The sequence below is a fragment of the Trachymyrmex septentrionalis genome, unplaced genomic scaffold (genome assembly GCF_001594115.1).
Source record: "Trachymyrmex septentrionalis isolate Tsep2-gDNA-1 unplaced genomic scaffold, Tsep1.0 scaffold19, whole genome shotgun sequence".
NCBI lineage: Eukaryota > Metazoa > Arthropoda > Insecta > Hymenoptera > Formicidae > Trachymyrmex > Trachymyrmex septentrionalis.
In genome coordinates, this window is record NW_017305071.1 from 2106322 (window position 1) to 2129425 (window position 23104).

General features: G+C 35.7%; 1 protein-coding gene across 3 annotated transcripts in view; it reads right to left on the minus strand.

Annotated features, from left to right (window-relative positions):
- Positions 1-11164: 11164 nt before the first annotated feature.
- LOC108746945 (furin-like protease 2) overlaps positions 11165-23104 on the minus strand; it is a 387099-nt gene continuing 375159 nt past the window's right edge. Inside the window, exons 5-17 of one of the 3 annotated variants that reach the window (XM_018484084.1) lie at positions 21833-22127; positions 19063-19235; positions 17548-18213; positions 16957-17173; positions 16432-16511; positions 16028-16308; positions 15291-15478; positions 14911-15159; positions 14016-14484; positions 13737-13936; positions 13380-13661; positions 12929-13140; positions 11165-12765 (exon numbers count right to left, since the gene is read on the minus strand). In XM_018484084.1, coding sequence (XP_018339586.1) covers positions 12658-12765; positions 12929-13140; positions 13380-13661; positions 13737-13936; positions 14016-14484; positions 14911-15159; positions 15291-15478; positions 16028-16308; positions 16432-16511; positions 16957-17173; positions 17548-18213; positions 19063-19235; positions 21833-22127 — 3420 coding nt within the window. In that variant the 3' untranslated portion in view covers positions 11165-12657. Of the gene's footprint in view, positions 12766-12928; positions 13141-13379; positions 13662-13736; positions 13937-14015; positions 14485-14910; positions 15160-15290; positions 15479-16027; positions 16512-16956; positions 17174-17547; positions 18214-19062; positions 19236-21832; positions 22128-23104 lie in introns of all 3 variants that reach the window. The other 2 variants (XM_018484083.1, XM_018484082.1) reach the window with 2 other exon arrangements.

Genomic DNA, 23104 nt, shown 5'->3' on the forward strand with positions numbered 1-23104 from the left:
TTATACAAATATAATTTGCAATTTGATTTATTCCTTCGATTCATAGAGTAATATTTGTTAATTGATTAATAAATCATTGTCGACGTAGAATTTACGAGGATAAAAAATTTAAGAGGCAATCTATCACACCAAGTCTAATTAATTCAATAATAAACCCCTTTATTCGTATCAATAATAAACTATAATCAGTTTAATTAATGAAGCCATCAACGTTATTTCCAAATAAATTACATTATCAAAGAATAAAAAATTATATGCAAAATTAAGAAAAGTTGTAAAATATATTTTTATACGTATTAATACAAAATGTGTTAGAATAATACAAACTTGATTTGGTTGAAATTTTATGAAAGTTTTATTAAAAAAGCAGCTTTTTTCAAACATTGATCAAGGCAAGAAATAGATCTCTTTTTCCATTACAATAAACATCTATAATGATGGATACAATCCTTCCTTTCTAAAAATTCATACGAAGACCTGTCATATGATTTCTCATATGACAGATAGTCACAGTGGCAGTCGACAGTAGTTACGGTCAGACTTTACACAGACGCGTACATAAATTTGCAAGTGGAATTACCATATTCCGAGAATACCGTATTTTAAAATTCCGAAAAATTATATTACGCTTTCATTTCAACTTCATATCTCCGATAAATAAGTATTCAAAGAAATTATATAACAATTCATTATGTATATTTATAAAACATTACAATACAATATATGTATATAATTTTTGCTTTTAAAAAAGTTGAAGATTATATTTATATAATATATTAAATAATATAGAGAGATATGCATAATCAATTTATAAATATATGTATAACATTCCTTAAAATCTCTTTTTGTTCGAGAAAACGAAATTCAACTTCATGCATACTTGACTATTTTATAGAAGCCGTTTGCTGTATTTCATGTTAATCCAGCCTTATTCATACTTCAGCAGCTTAGCAGTCTGATGTATATTACAGGAGCTCTGTAAGGGAAACACGCGGTAGACTACTTCGCGTATATACTTCTCGAAAACGATGTCTACTGCTTGCTTACGTAAGGGGGATTTTCTCCGTGACGTGGAAAAAAATTGCAGCTCGGTGCCGTACCGAATTTAAACGGCTGTATTATCGCATGCGTTCTCGGCTCTTCTTCGTTAGCTTGGCACTTTGATAAGACAGGCAATTCGCACATATACAACATCGCTTCGTTAAAGTATTTCTGCGAATATATCTGAGAAAGAAGGAGCTTTTTGCGGCGTAGTCTGCAAGCTGCAATTGGTTAACTCAAAACAGCAATGCGAGCGAATTTTGACAAATAAATTGAGAGATGTTATTGAAATAGTAGCACAATGATACTTAAAACCAACTTGATCATGTCTTATAATCTTGTATACAGTTACGTTGTGTTGCTTGTAATTATCGAGAAAATTATAAGTATTCTCTTACCACATTATACGAGTATATCATAATCTTATAAAACGAAGAATTCATAAAATTTATCTAGTAAAAGTACAGTTCAACACACAACTTTGTATTATTTTTTAAAGAAAGTAAAAATTACTACATTCCCTTATTACAAAAGTGATACAACTAAAAAAATATGAAAAATATGAACTATATTGTAAAGTTGTATTAATGCATTATATTTTAAGATAATTTACTTTTTTTTTTTTAATATATATAATCTAAACAGCTTAGCATTAAAATAATAAATGATAAACGAAATGCAACAAGTAACTCACTCACTGGCCGATATGTCGTCATCACTTCATTTCTCTCTGCTTTCAGATATTCTCTTTCCTGCCTTCTGTTGTAGTAAGTACTCATAGTTAGTCCTATATCCTTTTCCGCTTACTTCACACACTCACTATCTCTTTCACTTGAACAATTTTCTGGCTGTGTTCCAAAATTCATTGCTAGCCGCCAGCACTGAAGGTCTATAGTTTACATTACGTACACTATAGATTTACAGCACTGAAAATGAATTTTGGAACACAGCCTAAATGTATTTCGTTTTACGCATGATGTGCTATTTTATCCTATGTTCACCGAATGTTAAATATCATATGCATTAACGCGTAAAATGAAACGCACTCACTATAATGTACTTGCACTATCACTCAAGCGGCATGCATAAATTGCCGTACATAAACGATCAGACGAATTAGAAAATACATGCTGCGTTCGAAGAGCGTGCTATCGGAGTTAGGGTTGTTACTTTTGAGTTACAACTTGGAAGATTCGAAGCTTCGAAAGAATTTAAATCTTCAAAGATAATTCCGAACTTTCGAAGTTTAAGATGCTTCCAAAGTTTCAAAGTTAGTTTCAAAGCTCTGAAAAATATATTTGTGTGAATAGAAGAAAAAATTAAAGTATATTCGTAATACAATATAAAATATATCGTAAATGTATTTGTACATTTTTTAAATGCAAATATATTCGTTACTATTAGCTGTATTAAATTAATGATTTTGATTCTTTGAAGCTGCGACGATTAAAGTACCAAAGGATCGAAGCTTAGAAGCTTCGATCTCCGAAAATTTAATGCCTAAGCTTTGAATTTTCGAAGCTCTGAAGTTTAAATGTCGAAATTTGTTAAGCAAATCACCATCTCAAATCAGCTATTGTATCACTATCTTTATCGTTCATTAGACGTAAAACAAATTCGAAAACGAGGATAGAATATCATAATAATTTATACTTGATAGCATACTCTCCGAATCTAGCCATAGATTAGATTATCTCAACGTCATTAGATTATTTCAAAGACGAATTTTATAAGACGAATTGCGCTGACAAATGCACGGGACAATCACCTGTTGTTCGATTCTCCCGAAAAACGTGCAATTGAGGAGTGTAAGCAATTCAAAGGAATGACTCGCTGGACCTCGATATGAGTCCTTTAACATTAAATATAATGATCCAAGGCGGAAGAAAGGGATACATAATTTCTTGCGTTAAATGTATATATAGGTATTTAATAAAATAAAATTTCTACAATATAATTTTTATTGATCTTATTAATATAATTTCATAAATATAAAATTTTAATTAATGACCAGAAGTTTTATGATCTTAAAAAGAGTACGTGTACTTTCAAAAGGCTATAGTAATCCTATACGCACGTAGAGTATTTTCGGGTAAGCGACAGATGTTAAAGCTTATACGCGATATGCCAAACGAGACGCATCTGGAGATACCATATATTCCGTGTTTTCAGTGTTTTCACTTGCGACATTGTTCATAGTCATCATTTTTCAAACCTCACACGGAATAATGGGCACACCGAGGCGATCATCCGTTGTTCAATTCGACACTTCTGACATTCGATCGCATGTGATACCTATTTTCGACGGACGGAAAGACGCGCGATCGCAGAGCATAGGCAATCCGATTAGTACGGCTGGTCACCTCGATACGAGTACATTTTTCGAGAAAAAAATAAATAGCCGCGACGTAGACAAAACATGAAGCTCGAGCTATCGCTTTTAAAATTTCAATTTTTATATCGATGAAACGAAACACATAAAGTATTTTCAGGAAAGTGGCTGATGCTATGAAGTGACACGTGATATCGGTCCCTTATTATTTCAAAAGTAACACAGTTTAAAGATCAAGTTTTTCAGAAAAAAGAAAAACTATGTATAATTTATTAAGAGGAATAATTCATCAAAAGTAAACATAATTCAAAATATCACCAACAATTTATCTCAATCTGCTAAAATGACAATTAAAAATACAACAATTTCTTCCTTAAACTTCAATCACCAAAACTGTCTTCACTTTAAAAATTCTCTGTAAAAAAGTCACCTTTTTATTTATAAAAATTATACAACTCAAAATGTGTCACTCTCGTGAGAGGATATATATATATATTATCTCTTTGAAAACTTTAAGGACGACATAATTAGTTATTTGGCGGATGGAAGTCCTGTAAACTGTACAAACTGTGAAGTTAAATTAGTTTACTTTTGATGATTGATAGAATAATCTTTACCTAATTAATTTATGGTAATAACTTGCGTATCGTATCTTTTTAATCGTGTCACTTTTAAAGTAAGAGTATGGTATATTAAATACGACGCGTTTCAGGTACAGAAAAAGTTATGAAAATGATTAAAAAAAAATTAATTTCACTATTTATATGATTTCAAATCATACAACTTTTATCCAAAACGTTTTCTCATATCTTTCGTATTTTTCGAAATATTTACTCGGAACACTTAAAATATGACACTCTATACATTATGTGTGTAAATAAAAAAATAATATTTTTTACATTTATTACTTATTTATTACTTTTTCAACACATAAATGTGCAAACAATATTTTAAAGGATACAAAGGTTGAAAAACGTTTGTATAATTATTTCATAACCAATAATAATTTCGATTTTCCCCGAGCTTGATGGACAAATAATAATAATTATTTTCTATTCTTAAACTATATATCTCATAAACAGTTTCAAACAATGATTAATTTACTTTTTGCATCTAGATAAAAAAATGATCTTTCTTCACATCCTGTTTTTGAGCGATTAGTCGGAGATTTTTACCATGTGCCGGAGAGCCGGAGATTTGATCAAAAAGCTCGGAAAACTGGAGAGATAGCAACCATGCTTGAGATACTTAGTGAAAATTTTCGTCGAATTTGCAAATCTAAAGTATGTGCTGACGCGGAGTAGCTGGGGATTATTTTCGGCGATTAATGATGAAGCAACAAAATCGGATTTAATCAAAATATTAAGCAACAAAAAAAATATTATAGATATAGAGATATTTATAGAGATATTTCATGAAATTAATATTTCACAGTGTTGTGCTACGACAGGATAGTTGGGGGATGATTTTTTAAAATTAAAAATTGTCTATACTAACTTGTCAACGGGGCAACTAATTAACAATAATACAAAAGAAATCTGTTTTTTATGTTCTAACTTTTTCAGTGGCTGTGCTAACTTTAACTATTTTTGTCAAATCGACTAAAATAATAAAATCGCAAATAAGAGATAATAACAGATTAGCAATAAAAGGCACTAAATTCACATGTTTTTTATTTTATTGCGTTGTAGTAGTTGTTGTGTCAACTTGTTGTATGGATTATCCCTCTCCATACAAATCCTTTCGATGAATAGCATCTTTTCCAAGATAGCGAGTCCTTCGTCACCGGTTATTATTCCGCCAAGCCGGCCGAATTGCAAGAGAGGAAAATCGCTGTCCAGTTAGAGACGATTTCAAAGCAGAGCTCGCCCGTTGAAAGGTTCAGTCGGAAATGACGTAACCGTCCAATGGGACGTCTGTAACGAAAAGAGGAAAATTGTAATCATAGGAAATGGTCGAGGTCAGTATCTTCCCTGCAAAGTGAGGGAACATACGATGGTAAGAACGTCGAGCTTTTCCGTTGCAAACAAAAATATCCCCGTGTCTCCTTTTTCGCTTTGATCAGACCAAACTCGAGCTCAATAATAACTGTTTCTTCCTTTGACTTTTCTTTCATTCCGTTACTTGGCTTGTTCTCGTGTAGAACAGAAAGTTGACTGTTCACGACGACGAGAAAACGAAGATCGTTAGATTCAGATATTCTGAAGTAATAGATCCGAGTAGTAACGTAACAAATAATATTTCATTTACTATCAGTCCAGTTTTTAATTCAAACTGATTTACTGTCAGTTCAGTGTTTAAATAAAAAAAATATCTTTCTGACAACTGGAAATAATTATCTTCAGCTCCATGTTACATTACAGGTCCGCTCTTGGCTCTGTCGGGATTAATATTTTAATTTTTCTCTGATTTCATACTTTTCTTTCTGAGTGCAGAAGACAGAAATCTATACGTTCAAGAAGATCTCAGGAATATCTTTTACGGTGAAAAATAACAATGGTAAAAACTAACAAGAGATATTTTTCAAGACGAGAGCATGATATATTCGTGAGCTTTAAATAATTAGAAAAGAGAGAAATAAGCGGAGCACGTATTAAACCGTCGTGTGGTTCGAGGATAAACGGTTCTGTATCGGAAAGGGTTGGTATCATCTAGGGTTAAATTGTTCGTAACAGTCACACTACTGATAAGCACCGTGACATATATAGGCGGGGAGCATATTCGCTGGCTGCGAATTTACGATATCCGCTTACGACGCGCCGTCGCGCATCGGGGCCGCTGATAAAAGTAGACGCGAGTTCCTCCCAACCTCGTCCCCCTCCCCCTCCCATCCTTTCCACCCTGCGAATTATCGCCGGCGAATTTACGGCGTTATCCCGTTATCTCGATTGGCCCGAAACGTGTGTGCGTACGTCAACGGGGGTCCGGAAATGGCTACGGATGAACGCCGACAGCCAACGAGGGCTCAGCTTCTCTTCGGCGCGACGGTAACGAGTTCGGGACGAGACGTTATTCCGGGGTGGGAGGCAGGGTTTATGGCACCTGGACCCGGGAACACGAAAGTCGATTCTCGTTCATCCTGCCGGAAACGACAGTCGTTTTATGATTTATCTGTGTACTAGAAGAGAGGGCTATACGCGGGAGCGAGTCGTTCCCATAGTGAGAAGAACTACAGCCGATCGAATTACGGTGAAATAACGAATGGTACGATCGAATATACAAAGAGCTTGGGGGATAACAAAAAACGTTAAGCGAAATGAGTTTTGGAAACGAGGGAAAAAGAATGCAATGATATTTTATGGTAATTTTGAAAACAAACGATGCCAGAAATTGCGCAACTGAATTTAAAAAAGAAACAACGGCGATGCTGAAAAAATGAAGTGTCCTTATATCTTTTACAAAAATAAATGCAAAAGATAATTTTATTTATAGATTGTTTTTATTTATTCCTGATTTAATTACACAGCATTGGCTTTTAGTATAAAACACATTCAATTTATTGTACTTTCTTGGAAAAAGCGGTAATAAAAGTTAAGAGAGGACAAAAGAAAATATTAAAATTATTATAAAAAGAAATATTGTATTATTTTTCAATAAAATTGTTTTTTAATTTATTCGTTGGATATAAAACATTTACACCAATTACCATTTTAATTGATCAATTTAATTTTATTATCTAATTTAAGTAAATTTAATATCCAACTTTATTTATTCCAGTTTCTTATTTAACATTTATTTAAAATTGATATAATTTTAATATTATATTTCTTTTTCAGTAACAATAAAGCAACGTTACTTTCCAATTACTTTAATGACAAAACTAATTTAAAGCTACAATGCACTCAATCATTTAAACGTAAGAAAAATTAGTCGCTTTTTCAATTTCTGTCATTTAAGGGAACTGAAATAATCTCTCTTTTATGACATACAGACCGGAGCAAGATTTGTGCACTTCCGTCTGGTTACACGCAAAAATCGGAATTACCGAGGATGGTATTAAATGAAGGAACGACATTCGGGTCCTTTCGGTGGGAATATCGCGGTATGAAGTTTCTTGCGGCTGAGTTTTTACGATTTTCCGTTCCGCGCACGGCGCCGTATGGTGGAGCTTTGACGCCGACGGTAAATGCAATCTCCTCTCTCTCTCTCTCTCTCTCTCTTCCCGCAAGTCGCTATAAAAGGACTAAGATCCGCTCCCAAGACGAGACCTATTCCCTTTGCGTCGTCCTTTTCCGCGCGGCTTTCCATTCTCGCAAAGTTTTTTGCCACATTTCTCTCTGAACTGTGTGCGATCCATTATCACAGCGCCGTTAGCATTTCCGATCTTCTCGCGAAAAAATATTTTGACGATTACTTTCAATTGAAAGGTACTGGCTGCTTTGTTATTCGTGATAACAAATTATAAGTGCTTCGTTTTTATTATTGAACATTGAATATGTTCTTATTTGCGTGATGATACAGTACGAATCATAACGCAAAATTGAATTTATATATATATATATATATTTCGAGATTCCTAATTTTTATTGCTATAGAGAATAGAAACATCTTCCCATTAAAGGATAATATGCTTGCATTCGGTAAGAAATTTATCCTAAAGTATCGTCGTTCAGTTTAAAAAAAGATTTTACATAAATTGCAAGGAAATGTACACTTTTTAGTAGTTTTTGTCAATTTTTCAACTTTTCTTTTTATTATTAATATCAAAGTTAATTAAAAATAAATAAATTCAAATAAAATAAAAACAAATAAAATGAAAGTTAATTATTGCAATTGCTTTTCACGTCAGATAATTACATTAAAAAATGCAAACTTTTACACTTAAAATATAAGTGGCGTTACTAGAAAAATTTATCTTTATCTAATTTAATCTGTACAGAATGGGAAGCTACTGTGATGGTACTAAGCCACTGTCATTTTTTGGGGCAAGGAATACATTGAATTATATTAAATCTTATGCAGGAAATGCTGTAAGATTTAAAAAATATCTCCTATCCTCTCTCTAAAAATTAACAAATTTTTATTAACTGCCTCTGTTTTTTCGAGCTATTCAGCTATTTCTAAAACTCTATATTACAGTAACATTGCATTAACGTTTCAGCAATATTGTGAACGTTGCAGAAATATTGCTGCTATGCTGTATAGGAAACTACTATTATTAAAGTAGTCGCATTCAAACGATCTTATTCAGAATTTATTTCCAAATTCCGGAAGAATTTTTAGGTTCCATTTTAAGGATCCTTTCTCTAAGAAAGGAGAAAACTTCTGGCAATACTTTGTTTATTCTTCGGTGCTCTATCGAGAGAAGCTTTTGGCCCGAGGCGCCACATCGATCTTGCCTTTTACCCTGGTCAGTCTATTCTCATCTCTCATCCCACGTGCAACACCTTTTCACCTTTGATCCCTCTCCGTCGAATCGCCACCGACCACCCATTTTTATTTCACTACAACACACTCGCACTCGTATATCAGAAAGCTTATTTATTTCCCGCCTTCGGACATGACCTCGCATGTAGCTTCGTTCGTTTTCGCAAGAACGGCTGAGAAAAACAGCGCAATGGAAATGGGCGATTTGAGAGCGGCGGAGAAAGGTCAACTTTTGATTAAAGCCGCTTCCGTTCTCCCCGTCTCTGTTTCACTTGCGCGCGGATTTTGGCAATATTTCCAAAAGAAACGCCAACCATGTCCCTTTGGGCATCCCCTCGGGATATTTATGACTGTGGAAGTAATACGGAAGTTATATGATTTTACAATAGGTTCACTTTGTGAGCAAAGAGAAAATAGAATAATTAAAAAAGAATTGATTCTAGAGATATTTTTTTACTTCATATATTACGTATGGATATAGATATTGAACCCTTCATAAAATTGTAGAATAGAAGACTTGAAAGAGAATCAATTCAACCGCTTGCACTTTATCTGCTTTAATTAAAAAATCAGATATAAAGTCAAATATTTGCGATTTACAAAAGTTCCAGCTGTTCCATAAAATTTCACGGTTTTTGTTGCGTTTCTAAAAAAAATTCAGGCAGTTAATATTCAAAGTGATATATGCAAAAATGAAAAATTTGCAAATATTTTTCAGTTTTTGTAAAAAAATTGGCAATTTATAAAAAGTGGATATTAAATTGAAAAAAAAAAAATATATATATATATACAATATAAATATATAAATTTCAGAATCGAATAAAATGATATATTAATAAATAATCAATATATATTATATCTTTCTTATAAAAATTATAAAAATTCACATAATATATTATTTGGCACTAAGACCTTGGCCGAATATGGCCTTCCTCATCTATTCGTGTATAAGTTTTATTAGCTACTTATAGTTTTTATTAGATGCTTGATTTTTATTATCTACTTGACTCACGTCTTATTAGAATTTATTAAAAAATACTTAATGCTTTTTATCAAGGCTCCATATTTTTATACATTTTCCTTTATGTGATTTTACTGAAATGAGCGAGTTTATGCATCGAAATGAATGAAGGTTGTCCGGCAAGAGAATGATATTCCTTTTTAACGAAATTGAAATTTCACAACCTCCTTTTCCTGCCGCCGCAGCTGTCATCGCTCATCGCCTATTATATCAACTTCTGGATGTAATATACATGAGAGAATCGAAGAGTACAAACAGAATGTCAGCGAGCGCTTACGATTCATTCTCGTGTCATTCACAGCTTCACCCTAGTTGTCAGAGGGGAAGTAAGATAATCGGTCAAATGTAATTTCCACTGAATTGCCAGCGCTCTGCTGACGTGCGCCGTTTTCTCTCATCGCGTGACACGGCGATTTAGTAGTTCTCGTATCCTAATTAAGAACTCCATTTCGTGATTCTTATTCCCGATAGAGTCCAACGAGGTCGACGTTACCTGCGGATGTTACTCGCAATTAAAAACCAGATATCACATGTGATCGTCGCAAAATGTATAGAATTCTAATTCGAATCTAAATTGATAATATAAATATAACAATTTTCTAGCAAAATATTTAAATAATTTTCATTTCAATACAACATAATTATCTCTAAGAAAAATTAATATATGAAGGAAAATCTATTTAACGTGGTTTATTGAAAAACTTTGTTAAAAACCTTTTTTAATTAATCGATTCTTTACAAATATTCTTAAACTAACTGCAAATTAATTATTGTTAAAACAATCAATTTGCTATTTCCTCGCGCAATCATTACAGTATAATTAAATCGCGAAGAAATCTACGATAGCATTATCAAGATTTTTTATTTTTCCGCCTCTCATAATATATGTAGATACTTGTATCGTTTAAAAATAAAAATTATTCGTTTGTTGTTTTTGTGTATGGTAGAGATTCAGGTTGTGAGGTTCATGAAGTTAATCTTTGATGTTTCATTAAGTAATAGCTGCAGAGTTCGGTTACTATTGGATATATCTCACTCCTTCCTGACTTCTACGATCGGTTTGCCTTTCCCGTTGCATCACCGTAATTAAAGTCAATATTATAGCTGTACTTACCGGACATACAGGAAAGTAGAACATCAGGAATCTAAAAAAGTAAAGCGAAAGGATATTCAAGGAAGCGATTTATACACTTATGCGTTATGTATGTGTATATATGTATATATTTATAATCGCGGTCATCATAAAAGTACAATAATAGCTTTATATCAAATCACAAGGAGAAAGTCAATATTCACACGAGTAGGCGTGGGCGATGGCTTTCGAGAATATCGATTCGCGGATCGTTGCGTAATAATTCTTTTTTCTTCTTCTTTTTTTGTTCATTCATTAATTTCTTTTTTCATTTTTTTTTTACGATTTCCCTCCTCTCATGCGATCCCAACGAAACGGGGAAAAAATGGATACGAGCGAGAATTAAAGAAATAAGTAAGAATAACGCGGAAAGTGGGATATTAAACAAAACATTGGAGTAGACAATCAAGTAATAACAACAAACAGTTTATAAAACACATTGCTTGTATCGACGGCATGTTGTATCAGCTTGGGAGGTACTGGAATGTGACGACTGATGTCACAGACGCGTCGGATAACTGGGCGATCGCAGTAAGAGTCCGTTGGTTCTTTCGGGCATGCGAATTGTGTCGATTAGTCGAGACGATCAGGTTTAAGATAGGAGAACGAAGCTCACGTGCGATAATCTTCTTTTTCCTCTTCCTCCGTTTCGATCCTTCACCTCGTCTCCTAGTTCATCTCACTATATCGTTTCTTTCGCCTCCCCCTCCTGCTCCTTGCGATTACTCTCCTTTGTCCGCTCATTTGTTACTATTATCATTTATACAAATATATAACAATATCCATTCATAATTCACAATTAACGATTACGATTACGTGGTCCGTGGTTCAGCCTAATGTACGGAGGCCACTTTACGTACATGTCCCTTCACCCTACTTAGTGGGGTGTAGCCTTCTAGAAGAGAGGTGAAGAAAGAGACGCGCTTTTGTCCTTTCGATAACTCGATCGTCGATTGCGTCAGGAAGAATGTTGCGCGAAGAAAAAATCGATAGACAGTTAAAGAATGCTAATTAAACGAACTAGATTGCTCTCGACTCTCGCAACGCGCAACGATTGAAACATATTTATGTTATCCATCGCTTGGATGAGATTCTACTTACTCGCGAATACACGCGACGATGATATAATCAACGAGATAATCGACGAAGGCTCGGCGTTACTTCGGAGACAGAAAGCGTTGGAGGGGGAACGCGAAAGGGTGTGGAAACAAGGGTGTCACTAATCAGGCACTTCATAATGTCCTTCACCCTTTTTCTCCGTATTTCGGATCGTTATCCGTGTCGGAAGTGTCTTAGTGTGCGCGACGATGGTATCGGTGACGCACTTGACAACGATGACGGGCAAAAAGTATATCTCTAGCTAAAACACATTCCTTGTACATTCACACATTCACGCGACCGTGGCTACGGTCATGTAAACAACAATCACACTCACTCTCTCTCTCTCTCTCTCTCTCTCTTTTTCTCTGTGTTTTCCTCTGTCATTTTGTTCATTCATACAACACTCTAACGGAGTTCTACTATCACGTTTTCGACGAATCTTCTTTCTTTTGCTTGCTCCTCCTCCTTCAACTCTTTCCTCCCCGCTACGTATTTACCACCATTTTCCTATTTTCTTTGTCATCACATGTAAGGGCTATCCTTGGACCTCGCTAATACAAAAGCACGTAACTTCTGACTCGCGAACCAATCACAATCGAGATTCGTCGATCTCCCTGCGACTCTTCGACAAGAGGTCATTAGCTACGTCGTCTTTAACGAAGTCTAGGTCATCAGCTCCGTCGAATCGTCGGCGTCCACGTCTTCGGACGGTTCCACTTTCACGGCAAGCTGCGTATATCCCATATTGGTCTCCCTTCTGCCGGACCAAGCCTATGAATAAAATAATTGTGATGCACATTTATCTCTTTCCGCCCTTACAAATTTATTTTTCGAAAGTTATTATATATAAATTATATTTCCAGTTAAAATTTAAATTTAATATTCTAACATAAATTCGTATATCAAATTTTTTCAAATTTTTTATTGTATGTACCTGAAGAGCGACAAATATCATCGCGAACAACGCAATCGATGCTAAACAGATGGCAACTGCCATGGTTGTGGCTGCTGTTACGGCGAGTGAAGCTGAATCGTTGTTACTTGTTCCACCATAATTGTTGTACGTCTCAGAAACTGCAGCGTTGGCTGAGAACTCCGTCCCCGGTACCCTCCTTTTGCCAGCCGGCGAGCTGTTCCTGCAGCCGCCTACAAATATTAAAAATATATCTTCAATAATTATATAAAGACATTTATAATGATAAAGCTGCAATATAACAATAATAATAAAACATTGTATATTTAGAATAAAAAAATTTTATATTTAAAGAAGTTATATCTTTCCTGATGAAACATTCGCTGATAGATGCTGATCATAAAAAATAAAAAAATACATACATTTTACTAATTATACAAATATAATATTAAGACGTAAATGTAAAAATTACCTGTTTCTGGATCACAGAGACAACACTCCTCAGCTTGAGGTCCCTTTTCGTTGCCTGTGCAGCATGGAACGCACTGATTGTTCAATTTGTCCAAGTGCAGTGGCGGCGAGCACGCGGCACAACTGAATTTACCGGGACCGGTACATCTGCGACAATCAGAATGACAGCTCTTGCAGAGCTGAGTCAAAGAATCGTAGTATTGTGCCCCTAAGCATTCCATGCATAATCCACCTTCCAACATCGAGTGAGGTGGACACGAAGTGCATTCTAGTGGACCTTCGCCTGGAACGAATGGTTTCCCGTTGAGAATAAGAAATATAAATTTAATTCGACAGCAACTGATCGATTGTAACTCACCCTTGCATGTACGACAATAGTGATGACATTTCTGACAACCAAAGTTCGACTTAAAGAATCCTTCTGGACACTCGGGATGGCATTCGCCGGCCGCTAGTTGCCAGCCTCTCGGACAGGTAACGCATTGATCTCTTCTGGGTCCCGAACATGTTTTACACGACAAGTAACACTTGGCACATTGACCTCTGTCACTGTAATAACTAAAATAAAAAAGCAAAATTAAAAAAGACATATCGATACTGTTTTATTACCAATCTTTTAACATTGAACTCATCTTACCCTGGCGCGCAGGACGATCGACACTCTCCGCTCTGCAGCTGTAACCCGTCTTGACATGCTGTGCAGTTCAAACGAGACACGCAACTCTTGCAAGTGTGCAGACAAGGGACGCAAACCGGTCGCGATGGTTGTACCACAGAGTAGTATGCGTCGTCGCATTGGGACACGCAACGTTTACCCTGAAGAAGCAACGGGTTCGGGCAGGATATGCAGTGATCCTCCGTAGAGCCGGCGCAGGTCTCGCAGGACGAATGGCAGGACTTGCATTGACCATCCTCGTAATATTGGCCCGTGTTGCAATTGCTGCGACTCTCGGGAGCGCACAAGCCTTTTTTGTTCAGGCTCCAACCCTCGATACAGCTGGTGCAGCTCAGTGTGCTGCAGGTCGCACAGCCGGGTGGACATGCCACACATTCGCGTCGCTTCTTGTCCGCGCTATAACCCGCCGGACATGAAGCGCGACACGTGCCTACGACACATTTGTGGAAAACCGTTTAGCGGAAACTAATTATGGTTACAACATTTTGACTGTAATGTAGAGGATGTAGTGTAGAGTATCGGATGTACGGCAATTTAAATCTTTTCAGTGCAAGCTTTGATATGCATATACAAATTTTAAATCTCTAACATTTATTTCATTTAAGAACTATATATATTTGATATAATGAAATAAATCTAATTTTTCTCCAATGTTAAAATTGTTTAAATCTTCATATATTTATATATATAATATAAAATATTTAAAAGATTTGCAACTGTTGTCAATTATCTTTCCAATTATCTGAAAAGTAAATGCTATGTCCTATTGCAAAATATCCAAATTTTGTAGACTATCATACTCACAAATTAATGTCACAAATTAATTATTGATTTAACAAATTGGCTAACAACTCACCGTTCAAAGCGAACAGCCCGGATCGGCAGGCAATGCACTGGTTATCCGCCGTGCCGTTGCAAGTCTCGCAGGTAGGATGACACGGTGCACAATTGTAATCTTGCGTCTCGTACGTGTAGGGCGGACACGCGGCGTAACATTTGTTCTCATGCATCACCAAATGATGCTCGCAGCTGGTGCACTTGTCCGGTCTGTCCTGGCAGCTGGCGCAGTTGGCTTCGCATGGCACGCACGTGCTGTTCTCGGTATCTATCGTGAAAAGATGCCAAAATTCGCGCGTCGCGTTATTGATTGTCGTTACTCGATGTTGATTTTAAGAAGACAGAATTGATAAAAAGATCTGAATACAAATGCGAATTAATCTGTTCTCTTTCACATACTTTCGTAGTAGCCCTCGGGGCATTGCTGAAGGCAGACTGCCAGATCGGTGACCCGAAGGTGAGCGGGGGCGCACGAGAGACAAGAGTCTTGACCTGCCCCCGCGCAAATTTCACAGGATTCATGACATGGCCAGCAAACGCCGCCCTGATTAGGGAAGCTCCTTGGCGGGCAACGACTGACGCAAGTGCTGAAAAAGAGGTAAAAGACCCCCTCGCGTTGTTTCTAAAGCGCGTTTTCATTGTAAAGGGTCGATGGAGAGATATAATAAAATAAGAATGATGGATTCATTGAGTTATATTGCGTGAAAAACAAATTATAAATACGTAGTAAATAATATTTGTTTAACAATAAGAGAGAAAAGATTTTAATTAAAATAAAAAGAGCTCAATCAATATGCACAATAATATTAATTATTTTCTCAAACAGAGTCAGTAGTTTTATATTCAAATGCTCCTACCGTTATAATCCATAGTTTCGTGGCATTGCAAAATTGTATTTTAAGTTTTAATTTTACAAAAAGCACACGAACAGTTAGTACCAGCATCTAACAATCGCGTAACAGTATTAAGATATAAAACATGTAATGTTTTTTAAATGCATAAATATTATTCTAATTTCACATTTAAGAATCAATAAAAATATGCTAAAAGTCATATATTTTAAGAAGCTCTTTTCTTGATAAAGACGAGACAATCGTATCGTCTTAATCAAAGAAACTTTAAGTTCATCTACTCACTTATCGAGTCGATAATTTTTACAAGCGACACATTGTGTCGGACCCTTGCCATAGCAGCCTTGCGCGTCACACTGAGGATCGCAGTCGTGCAGTATCCTCCTGGTGGTATCGAGAGAACCGTCCGCTTGCACGGATGACGGCGCCGAAGGTGAATCGAAGGCAGACGCCGACGAGACGTCGCCAGGTAGATGGTTCGACAGGATCGGCGCCGACGAGCCATCCAGAGTGGCGACGGATGCTTGTAGATTCGACGCGGCACCGCTGTACGGGCCCTGGTAACTCTGAAAGGTAGACGGAGAAAAGAAGTCCCTGTTGCCCGGATAACCGGACAATTGTAGCGGATCATCGTCTACCGTGAATGGATAATGCACGGAATGGGAAGGAAGGTACGCAGATTGATGTACCGGATTAAATTGTCGCGTGCGTATCCGGATCGGGTTCGTCGATGTGCCATAGAAAATCAGCTGCCACTTCTTCAGGATGCCTGTAACAATATAATAAGAGACCCGAGTTATGCGGGATGATCGTTCGTGTGATATTACATTAAAAGAACTTTTAAGAATGTGTGTAAATCGCAAATAACTCTTGATCGTTAAAAACAATACAAGTTTCGAACTTTGAACATATTTTATATAAAAATTACAACTACATATACTTATATTCTTGTAGTTTATGATCTTGTAAACAATAATAATAGTTTATACATCAAATTTAACCGATAGTGAGGATATCGATGTCAATATCAATTTGAGATGGATATATTCAGTGAAAACAAATATGATTGAATATTGTATACACAAAATAAAAAATTCGATTTTGCAATTAAAAACAAATATTTTACTTATCTGAAGTAATTTATATAAATTGTATAATTTACGAAATTGATGGGAGAAATAGGAACTAGCTGGAAATAGTTGGAAAGCACTTGCCTGGTGAATTGACGTGTCGGTTTCCAGCATTAATGATCTGCAGAGTCCATCGACCGTCAGCCTTTTCACCCCAGAAGTGTACGCTGAGGAAGGGCCAGTCATCAAAGTTTGAACTGAGAACGTCGCGCGGCCGCTCGAATAATAGTGTTGAAGTTGTGCCCATTGGCGAGGTCAATAAGAGCCTCAAGTTTCCTCGAGGGAAGAACCTTAGAGAAACCTATTTCGTGATCGAGAATTAAAATATTGTAGTTTTAAATTGATATGCAAAAAGCAGACGTAAGTTGTTTTTTTCACAATAAATATAATATAAAAAATTTAATTATTGATTTATAGTAATTTTAAGTGTAATCACGAGAACAGTAATTCCTACAATAATTTCTAAGTTAAAAATTATTGATGTGAATGGTAAATGATTGACCATTAAATAGTTACATTTAGTATTTATTAAACTACGTGAATGAGTCAATAAATAACCTTAATATACACCACTTTGATTTTTGAGGAAAATTAAAGTTATTTATTTTTCTTATCTAATCGTAATTATTACTATACATGTTAAAACTACAATGATGATTTTTCCTCGCTTCTTACCTTACATTGCACATGCTCCAAGAATCGCACTTCATTCAAGGATCCAGCGCATCCAGTGACATCCATGTATGCGCTCAGGGTATACCCATATGTGGGATCAATCGGTCTCTCCTCATTAATTTCATCAGACTTACAGATATGTTGGGGAGGTACATTGGTCCATTGTTCGGCCAGATTGACCATGGCGCCCGCGTCCATCAAACCGTAGCCGAACTTGTGGGAGACCTTTCTCTTTACACCGTTCAGTATCCAGCCGGGCTCGTTGCTCAACGGTTCGGATCTCGAGGTGAGTACCACTAGATATTGCATGTCTCGCCATGTCAACGTAGGATTTGCCTCGAGGGCGAGGGCAGCGATACCAGCAGCTAATGGCGCTGAGGCAGATGTCCCGGTGTGTTCCACCGTGCAGATGTGATCAGGACGCAACTTGGCGTCCATGTCCACGGTAGCGACGCTTTTGTCGTTGCCGGGTGTACCCGACGAGTACGTGGATGCCAAGGTCGAGCTACACTCCTCGAGATACCACGGCTTGTAGCCGCCTTGTGTCGCGCTTGATATCGATAGCGTGAAAATGCTGTTCGTGTAGCCGTCGCAGTTGCACGAGTCGGTGTGTCGACCGCCGTTACCGGATGCCCACACAAAGATCGAACCTTTACCCTTGCGACCCTGCGTGGGAAGAAAAAAGACTATCGCGAATGTTCAGGAAAAAGCAATGACCGACAAAGCGAGTAGGATGCGTGTATGATTTTATAAAATAACACAAAAATTTGTAACAATAATATAATTAGATAATAATAACTTTAATAACCGTATCATTTTAATGTATTATAAAAATAATAATTTCGAAATATAAACAGAATAATTATATTCTTCTTATTAAAATCTTTATAAACAAAAAGAAATATTTGGTTTTGCTACACAAAACGGAATTAAATATGAAATAGATATTCTGTGCAAGATATATGTTATTAAACTCATGTTATTTCAATAAGCATTTGTTTCGAAAAATTAAGTTATTTTAACCAAATATATAATGTGTGTAGAAAGTTATTTCAATATTGTACAGTATCGTTTAGTTTGTGAAAAACTTACGAAAAACAAATTTTTTAACAGAAAAAACCAATTTATATTGTTATTTTTAACAAATTACTTTCTGATACAAACTGATATTTATTTCTAATTGAAAAAATAATTTAACATGGAACTAAACCAATTTAGACAAAAAATTGGAATTTTTTTCTGCAATTCTGTACAAAATTGATATTTTGTAAGGCGATATCCAAGGTATAAGTTCAACAAACAAATGTACAAATGTATATAATAATAACATAAATCTTCATTTATAATCCATAATTTTGACTTGAAGTTCGTTATTTCGACGTACGTCAAGGAGATGTTTTTAAATCCTCCCGAAGTAATAAAATAAAATGTCGAGGGAAAAGCTCTTGCGACAGAAAATAAATTGATCCTCTCGCTTCGCGGACGCGCAGAAGGTAGGCGATATATGTAGCTTACGCTCGTCACTCCGTAAATAAACGCCCTCCTGGCGAGAGGGCCCGGACCGTCGACGGTCTTGCCGTCGTCCTCGGGACCCCAGGAGGCGCTGTATATGTCGATGTGATCAGGATTCAATCCCAGAGCTCTGGCCTCGACGGCGTCGTTTACCGGGCCATCGAGCATTCGCACGCCTGAGAACACGAGAGATATGTGCGTAAACAAGTCCTTCTTCTCTGCTTTTCTTGCGTGTGCAGTGATTTTATCTCACGGATTGTCGTATTGCGGATTGTTAATATCGATTTTAATGCTAGCTGAGACGAGAGTTCGAAGTAATAGAGAAAGAATACTCTGATTTAGCAATTAATTTGATTCTTTTTCTCATTCCTTAATTTTTATTAAATTTACTTAATTTAATATCAAGTTTGTACAATTTATATAAATAGTGTTATATAAGTAAATTACATGACATAAATATTTTCAATATAATCGCGTGATTTTAATTATTACAATTTTCTATTTGTCTCATTTAGTTTTCTGTCCACGCATTTCACAGCATTCTAAAGTCTGCATAACTGAATATTTGTACAAATTCATTTGATGGAAGATACAAATAAATTTGTATTATTCTATTTGTGTTATTCAGCTTATTATATTTACAAGTATAATTATTATTTTATTACTGCAGTAAGAACAATTTCTATCCGAGATAATCAGATGTTCTCTCAATCATGATGATCTAATTCTAATTGATCAGAATCTAATTTCATTCATTTTGAAAAGCATTTTGACCAAAAGTTTTTCTCAATGTGCTACATTAAAACTGAGAGTTAATTGATACGATTAAAGTTGATTCAGTTAAAGTCCTGTTCATGTCGTTTCAACCTCTTTTTGCTAATGAACAAACATCCTAATAAACCTCAAGCAAATTAAGTTAGTCTCATTTAATAAGACAAGTCAAATTTATCAAGATTACAAATCGTATCATCCAGTTAAAATCTCCGGATGAAAATAACCGACAAATTCGATATTTCTATCACGAAACTCCATCACGTTCTAATCCTCGTGCAAAAGTGTCCTGTAGGCAAACGATAGTTAATTATCGCGAAAACCACCGCGTCTCGCGGCTCTAACAAAATTTCCCGCCGATGCTGTATCGAAATTTCTAATTTCGCTGCGCAGCGCGCTTGCACGACCATCAATTCCTCGAATTCAATATCCGGTTAACGCTGCTGTATCGTTCCGCGCTATCATTTCGGCCTCACTCTGTTCCACTCGTCGTAAGCCCCGACGGCTTACGGACGTTCGTTTCGCTTCGAAGTGGGTTAACGGAATTAATACAGCTCGATAGCATCGAGTCGGGAATAGCTGCGAGCGCCCGGAAAACCTGGCCTATTCTTCAGCGGGTCGAGACGATAAAGCGACCACCACCAGACCTGACATTCCCAGCGGTCGCTGCACTATTTATTTCCGTGGAACGATTCGCCGACTAAGTCAGCGTTGGAACGGTCCCAGGAGGATTCGCTCAGTCGGCATAAGAAAAGATAAACACCGCCTTCGAGACAACGATGCGAAAGCCTGTCTCTTAAATCGCGCATTAAGTGATTACCGGCTTCGATGAGAAGCGCTTTCGCAGATGTAAGATTAACGACAGCTCGAATAGACTGCGAACTCGTAATTATCGTCAATCTTTCTCGGTCAATCTTTCCATTAATGCTAACGCGCGTATGCGCGTACAAATTTCTAATGACCTTTTTACGGAAGAGGTTCTCAATTTCACGCATCTTTTTGTAATTAAGAAATGTTGAGAATGAATGGCGAATACACCTCGCAACGTTATCGGCATGTTAGACAATGAAACTAAAATATATCGAGATTAAAACTAAGTCGAAGAACTATCAGTTTGAAAATTAAATGGACAAAAGATTTTAGTATATCTCTGTGCCTGGGAGAATCCATCGTCAACGTTTGTACACGTGAGTTGAGATGAGCGCATTCTCATCATTGGAAATACTAACACACCTGAGTAACAACCTATTTCAAATTTCAACAAAATCCATCAGAACATAAAACGGTTCTACCAATTTCTAGTTTATCAAACGTAGGAGTATAAGAGAAAGGAAATATTGATCCCTCTCATACATGCGTTATACATTATATGCACTTCATTCAATTTTCTCTGCAAAATATACAGGCTATAATTTAAGGATAATAATTCAATTCTTGCATGACTCTAACAACATAATCAAATATGACAATAAATTTAAATTTTAGAAAATCGATATCCTATAAGTCGCTTGTTTATGAAAATTACACGCTTTTCCCGCATTAAATAATTTTATGTAAATAATTAAAAGTTCGTTATTTCTTTTTATAGATCATCCTACTTATGACATCATTAAAAATAAATTAATAAACAAAATCAAATATTAACGCGAACAAAAATGATTTGGAAAGATACCTTTATTTATAAATCTCCATAGCATTTCCTTAAAATAGCTCAGTTCTTTTAAAATATCACCAATTCCATAATATCGTATGGATATTTTAATATCAATTTTAATATCGCTGTGGTTATTTTAACGATCACATATATTTAGATTTTCGGGATAAAAATTATCACGCTATTTATTCGACATAAACTTTCTTTTCTATGTAATATCTTCGAAATAACTTTGAAGAATCTCACCCATTCCCTTTTCCTTTCCACAATTAATTTCTTTCTACGATTAAGTGTGATTATTCCTCTATCTATAGATATTATTTTGATCTCCGTTATAAATGACCTTACCTCCGATACTGGCATTATAAGCGACTCCAACACCGCAGTATTGGTTGAAGGCAACGGCGGCGACTTCACCGGCACATCGAGTGCCGTGCTTATTGTCGCCGTTGTCCCTTGGCATCGGGTCGTCGTCATTATCGTTGATATCCGTGCTGGCCTGGTGATCGTAGTTGAGCGCGAGATCAGGATGGTTGGTCTGAATGCCATCGTCCAAAATCGAAACAACGACACCCTTGCCGGTATAGCCCTTCTGCCAGGCCGGGCCAAGATTCATATCGTAACCATCCTTGGCGCCACCGTTCTACGGCAAAGAAATGTTAAATTTCATTTATCTTGAACTATCTGATAAGAATTTTTTTTTTTTCAATCTATTGCAATCGTTTAATTATCATTCCTTTAAGTAAAGTACAAGAAGATTTGAGGATTAACTAATTTGTATATTTTAAAATTTATATGGCTGCTCAAACGTTTTCTTTCACTACTTACACATATTCTTTAGTAAGATGTTTTAAAATAGTTACAGTTCAATTTATTAGATATTTACTTGTCGTAATATAAATATATAAATATATATATATATATATAAAGTTTTCATCTCCATCTTCATATAAGCTAATATTGATTAGATTGATTATATTTATTATTTTAGCAGATAATGATAAATATTATAGCATTTTATGATTATTTTAAAATTTTAAGATCCATCTCTTATTTCTCGTGAGTCAATTGTTCCAGTAAAACAATTTATTACATTAAATACACATTCTATTTCCGTAAACATAAAAGAATTTTATATTGTAAAAGAGCAAAAAATATTTTGTTTCAGCCAAAGATTTTGATAAATCGCACACGGTACAGTACATGATTCTTTGACAGAAATTAATTCGCGAATTTCGTGTTACCTTGTATAAATGTTGATTGATATTCGTGTAACGCTATATATCTTCACATGCGCGTATACAATTTCGTGGATTAATGGATTACTAGCCGCACGACAAATTCGGTCACCACAGCTTTCATAACGCGGTCTCCGTTATACTAGGTAAGATAGTAAGTATGTTCTCAACGTCCCAATTAGAAAATTGTTATTTTCTAATATTTGAAAAATAATTATTGTGAATGCATTTGATTTTTTCTTAAATGTCTACCGTTTTTTAAAAATTGTATTAGTTTTTTAAAAATGATATATTAACTGCATTAGTCAACACACATCAGTCTAAATGAAAATAATCTTGTTTATTTATGACAGTATTAATGAAACAAATAACTGTACTAAAA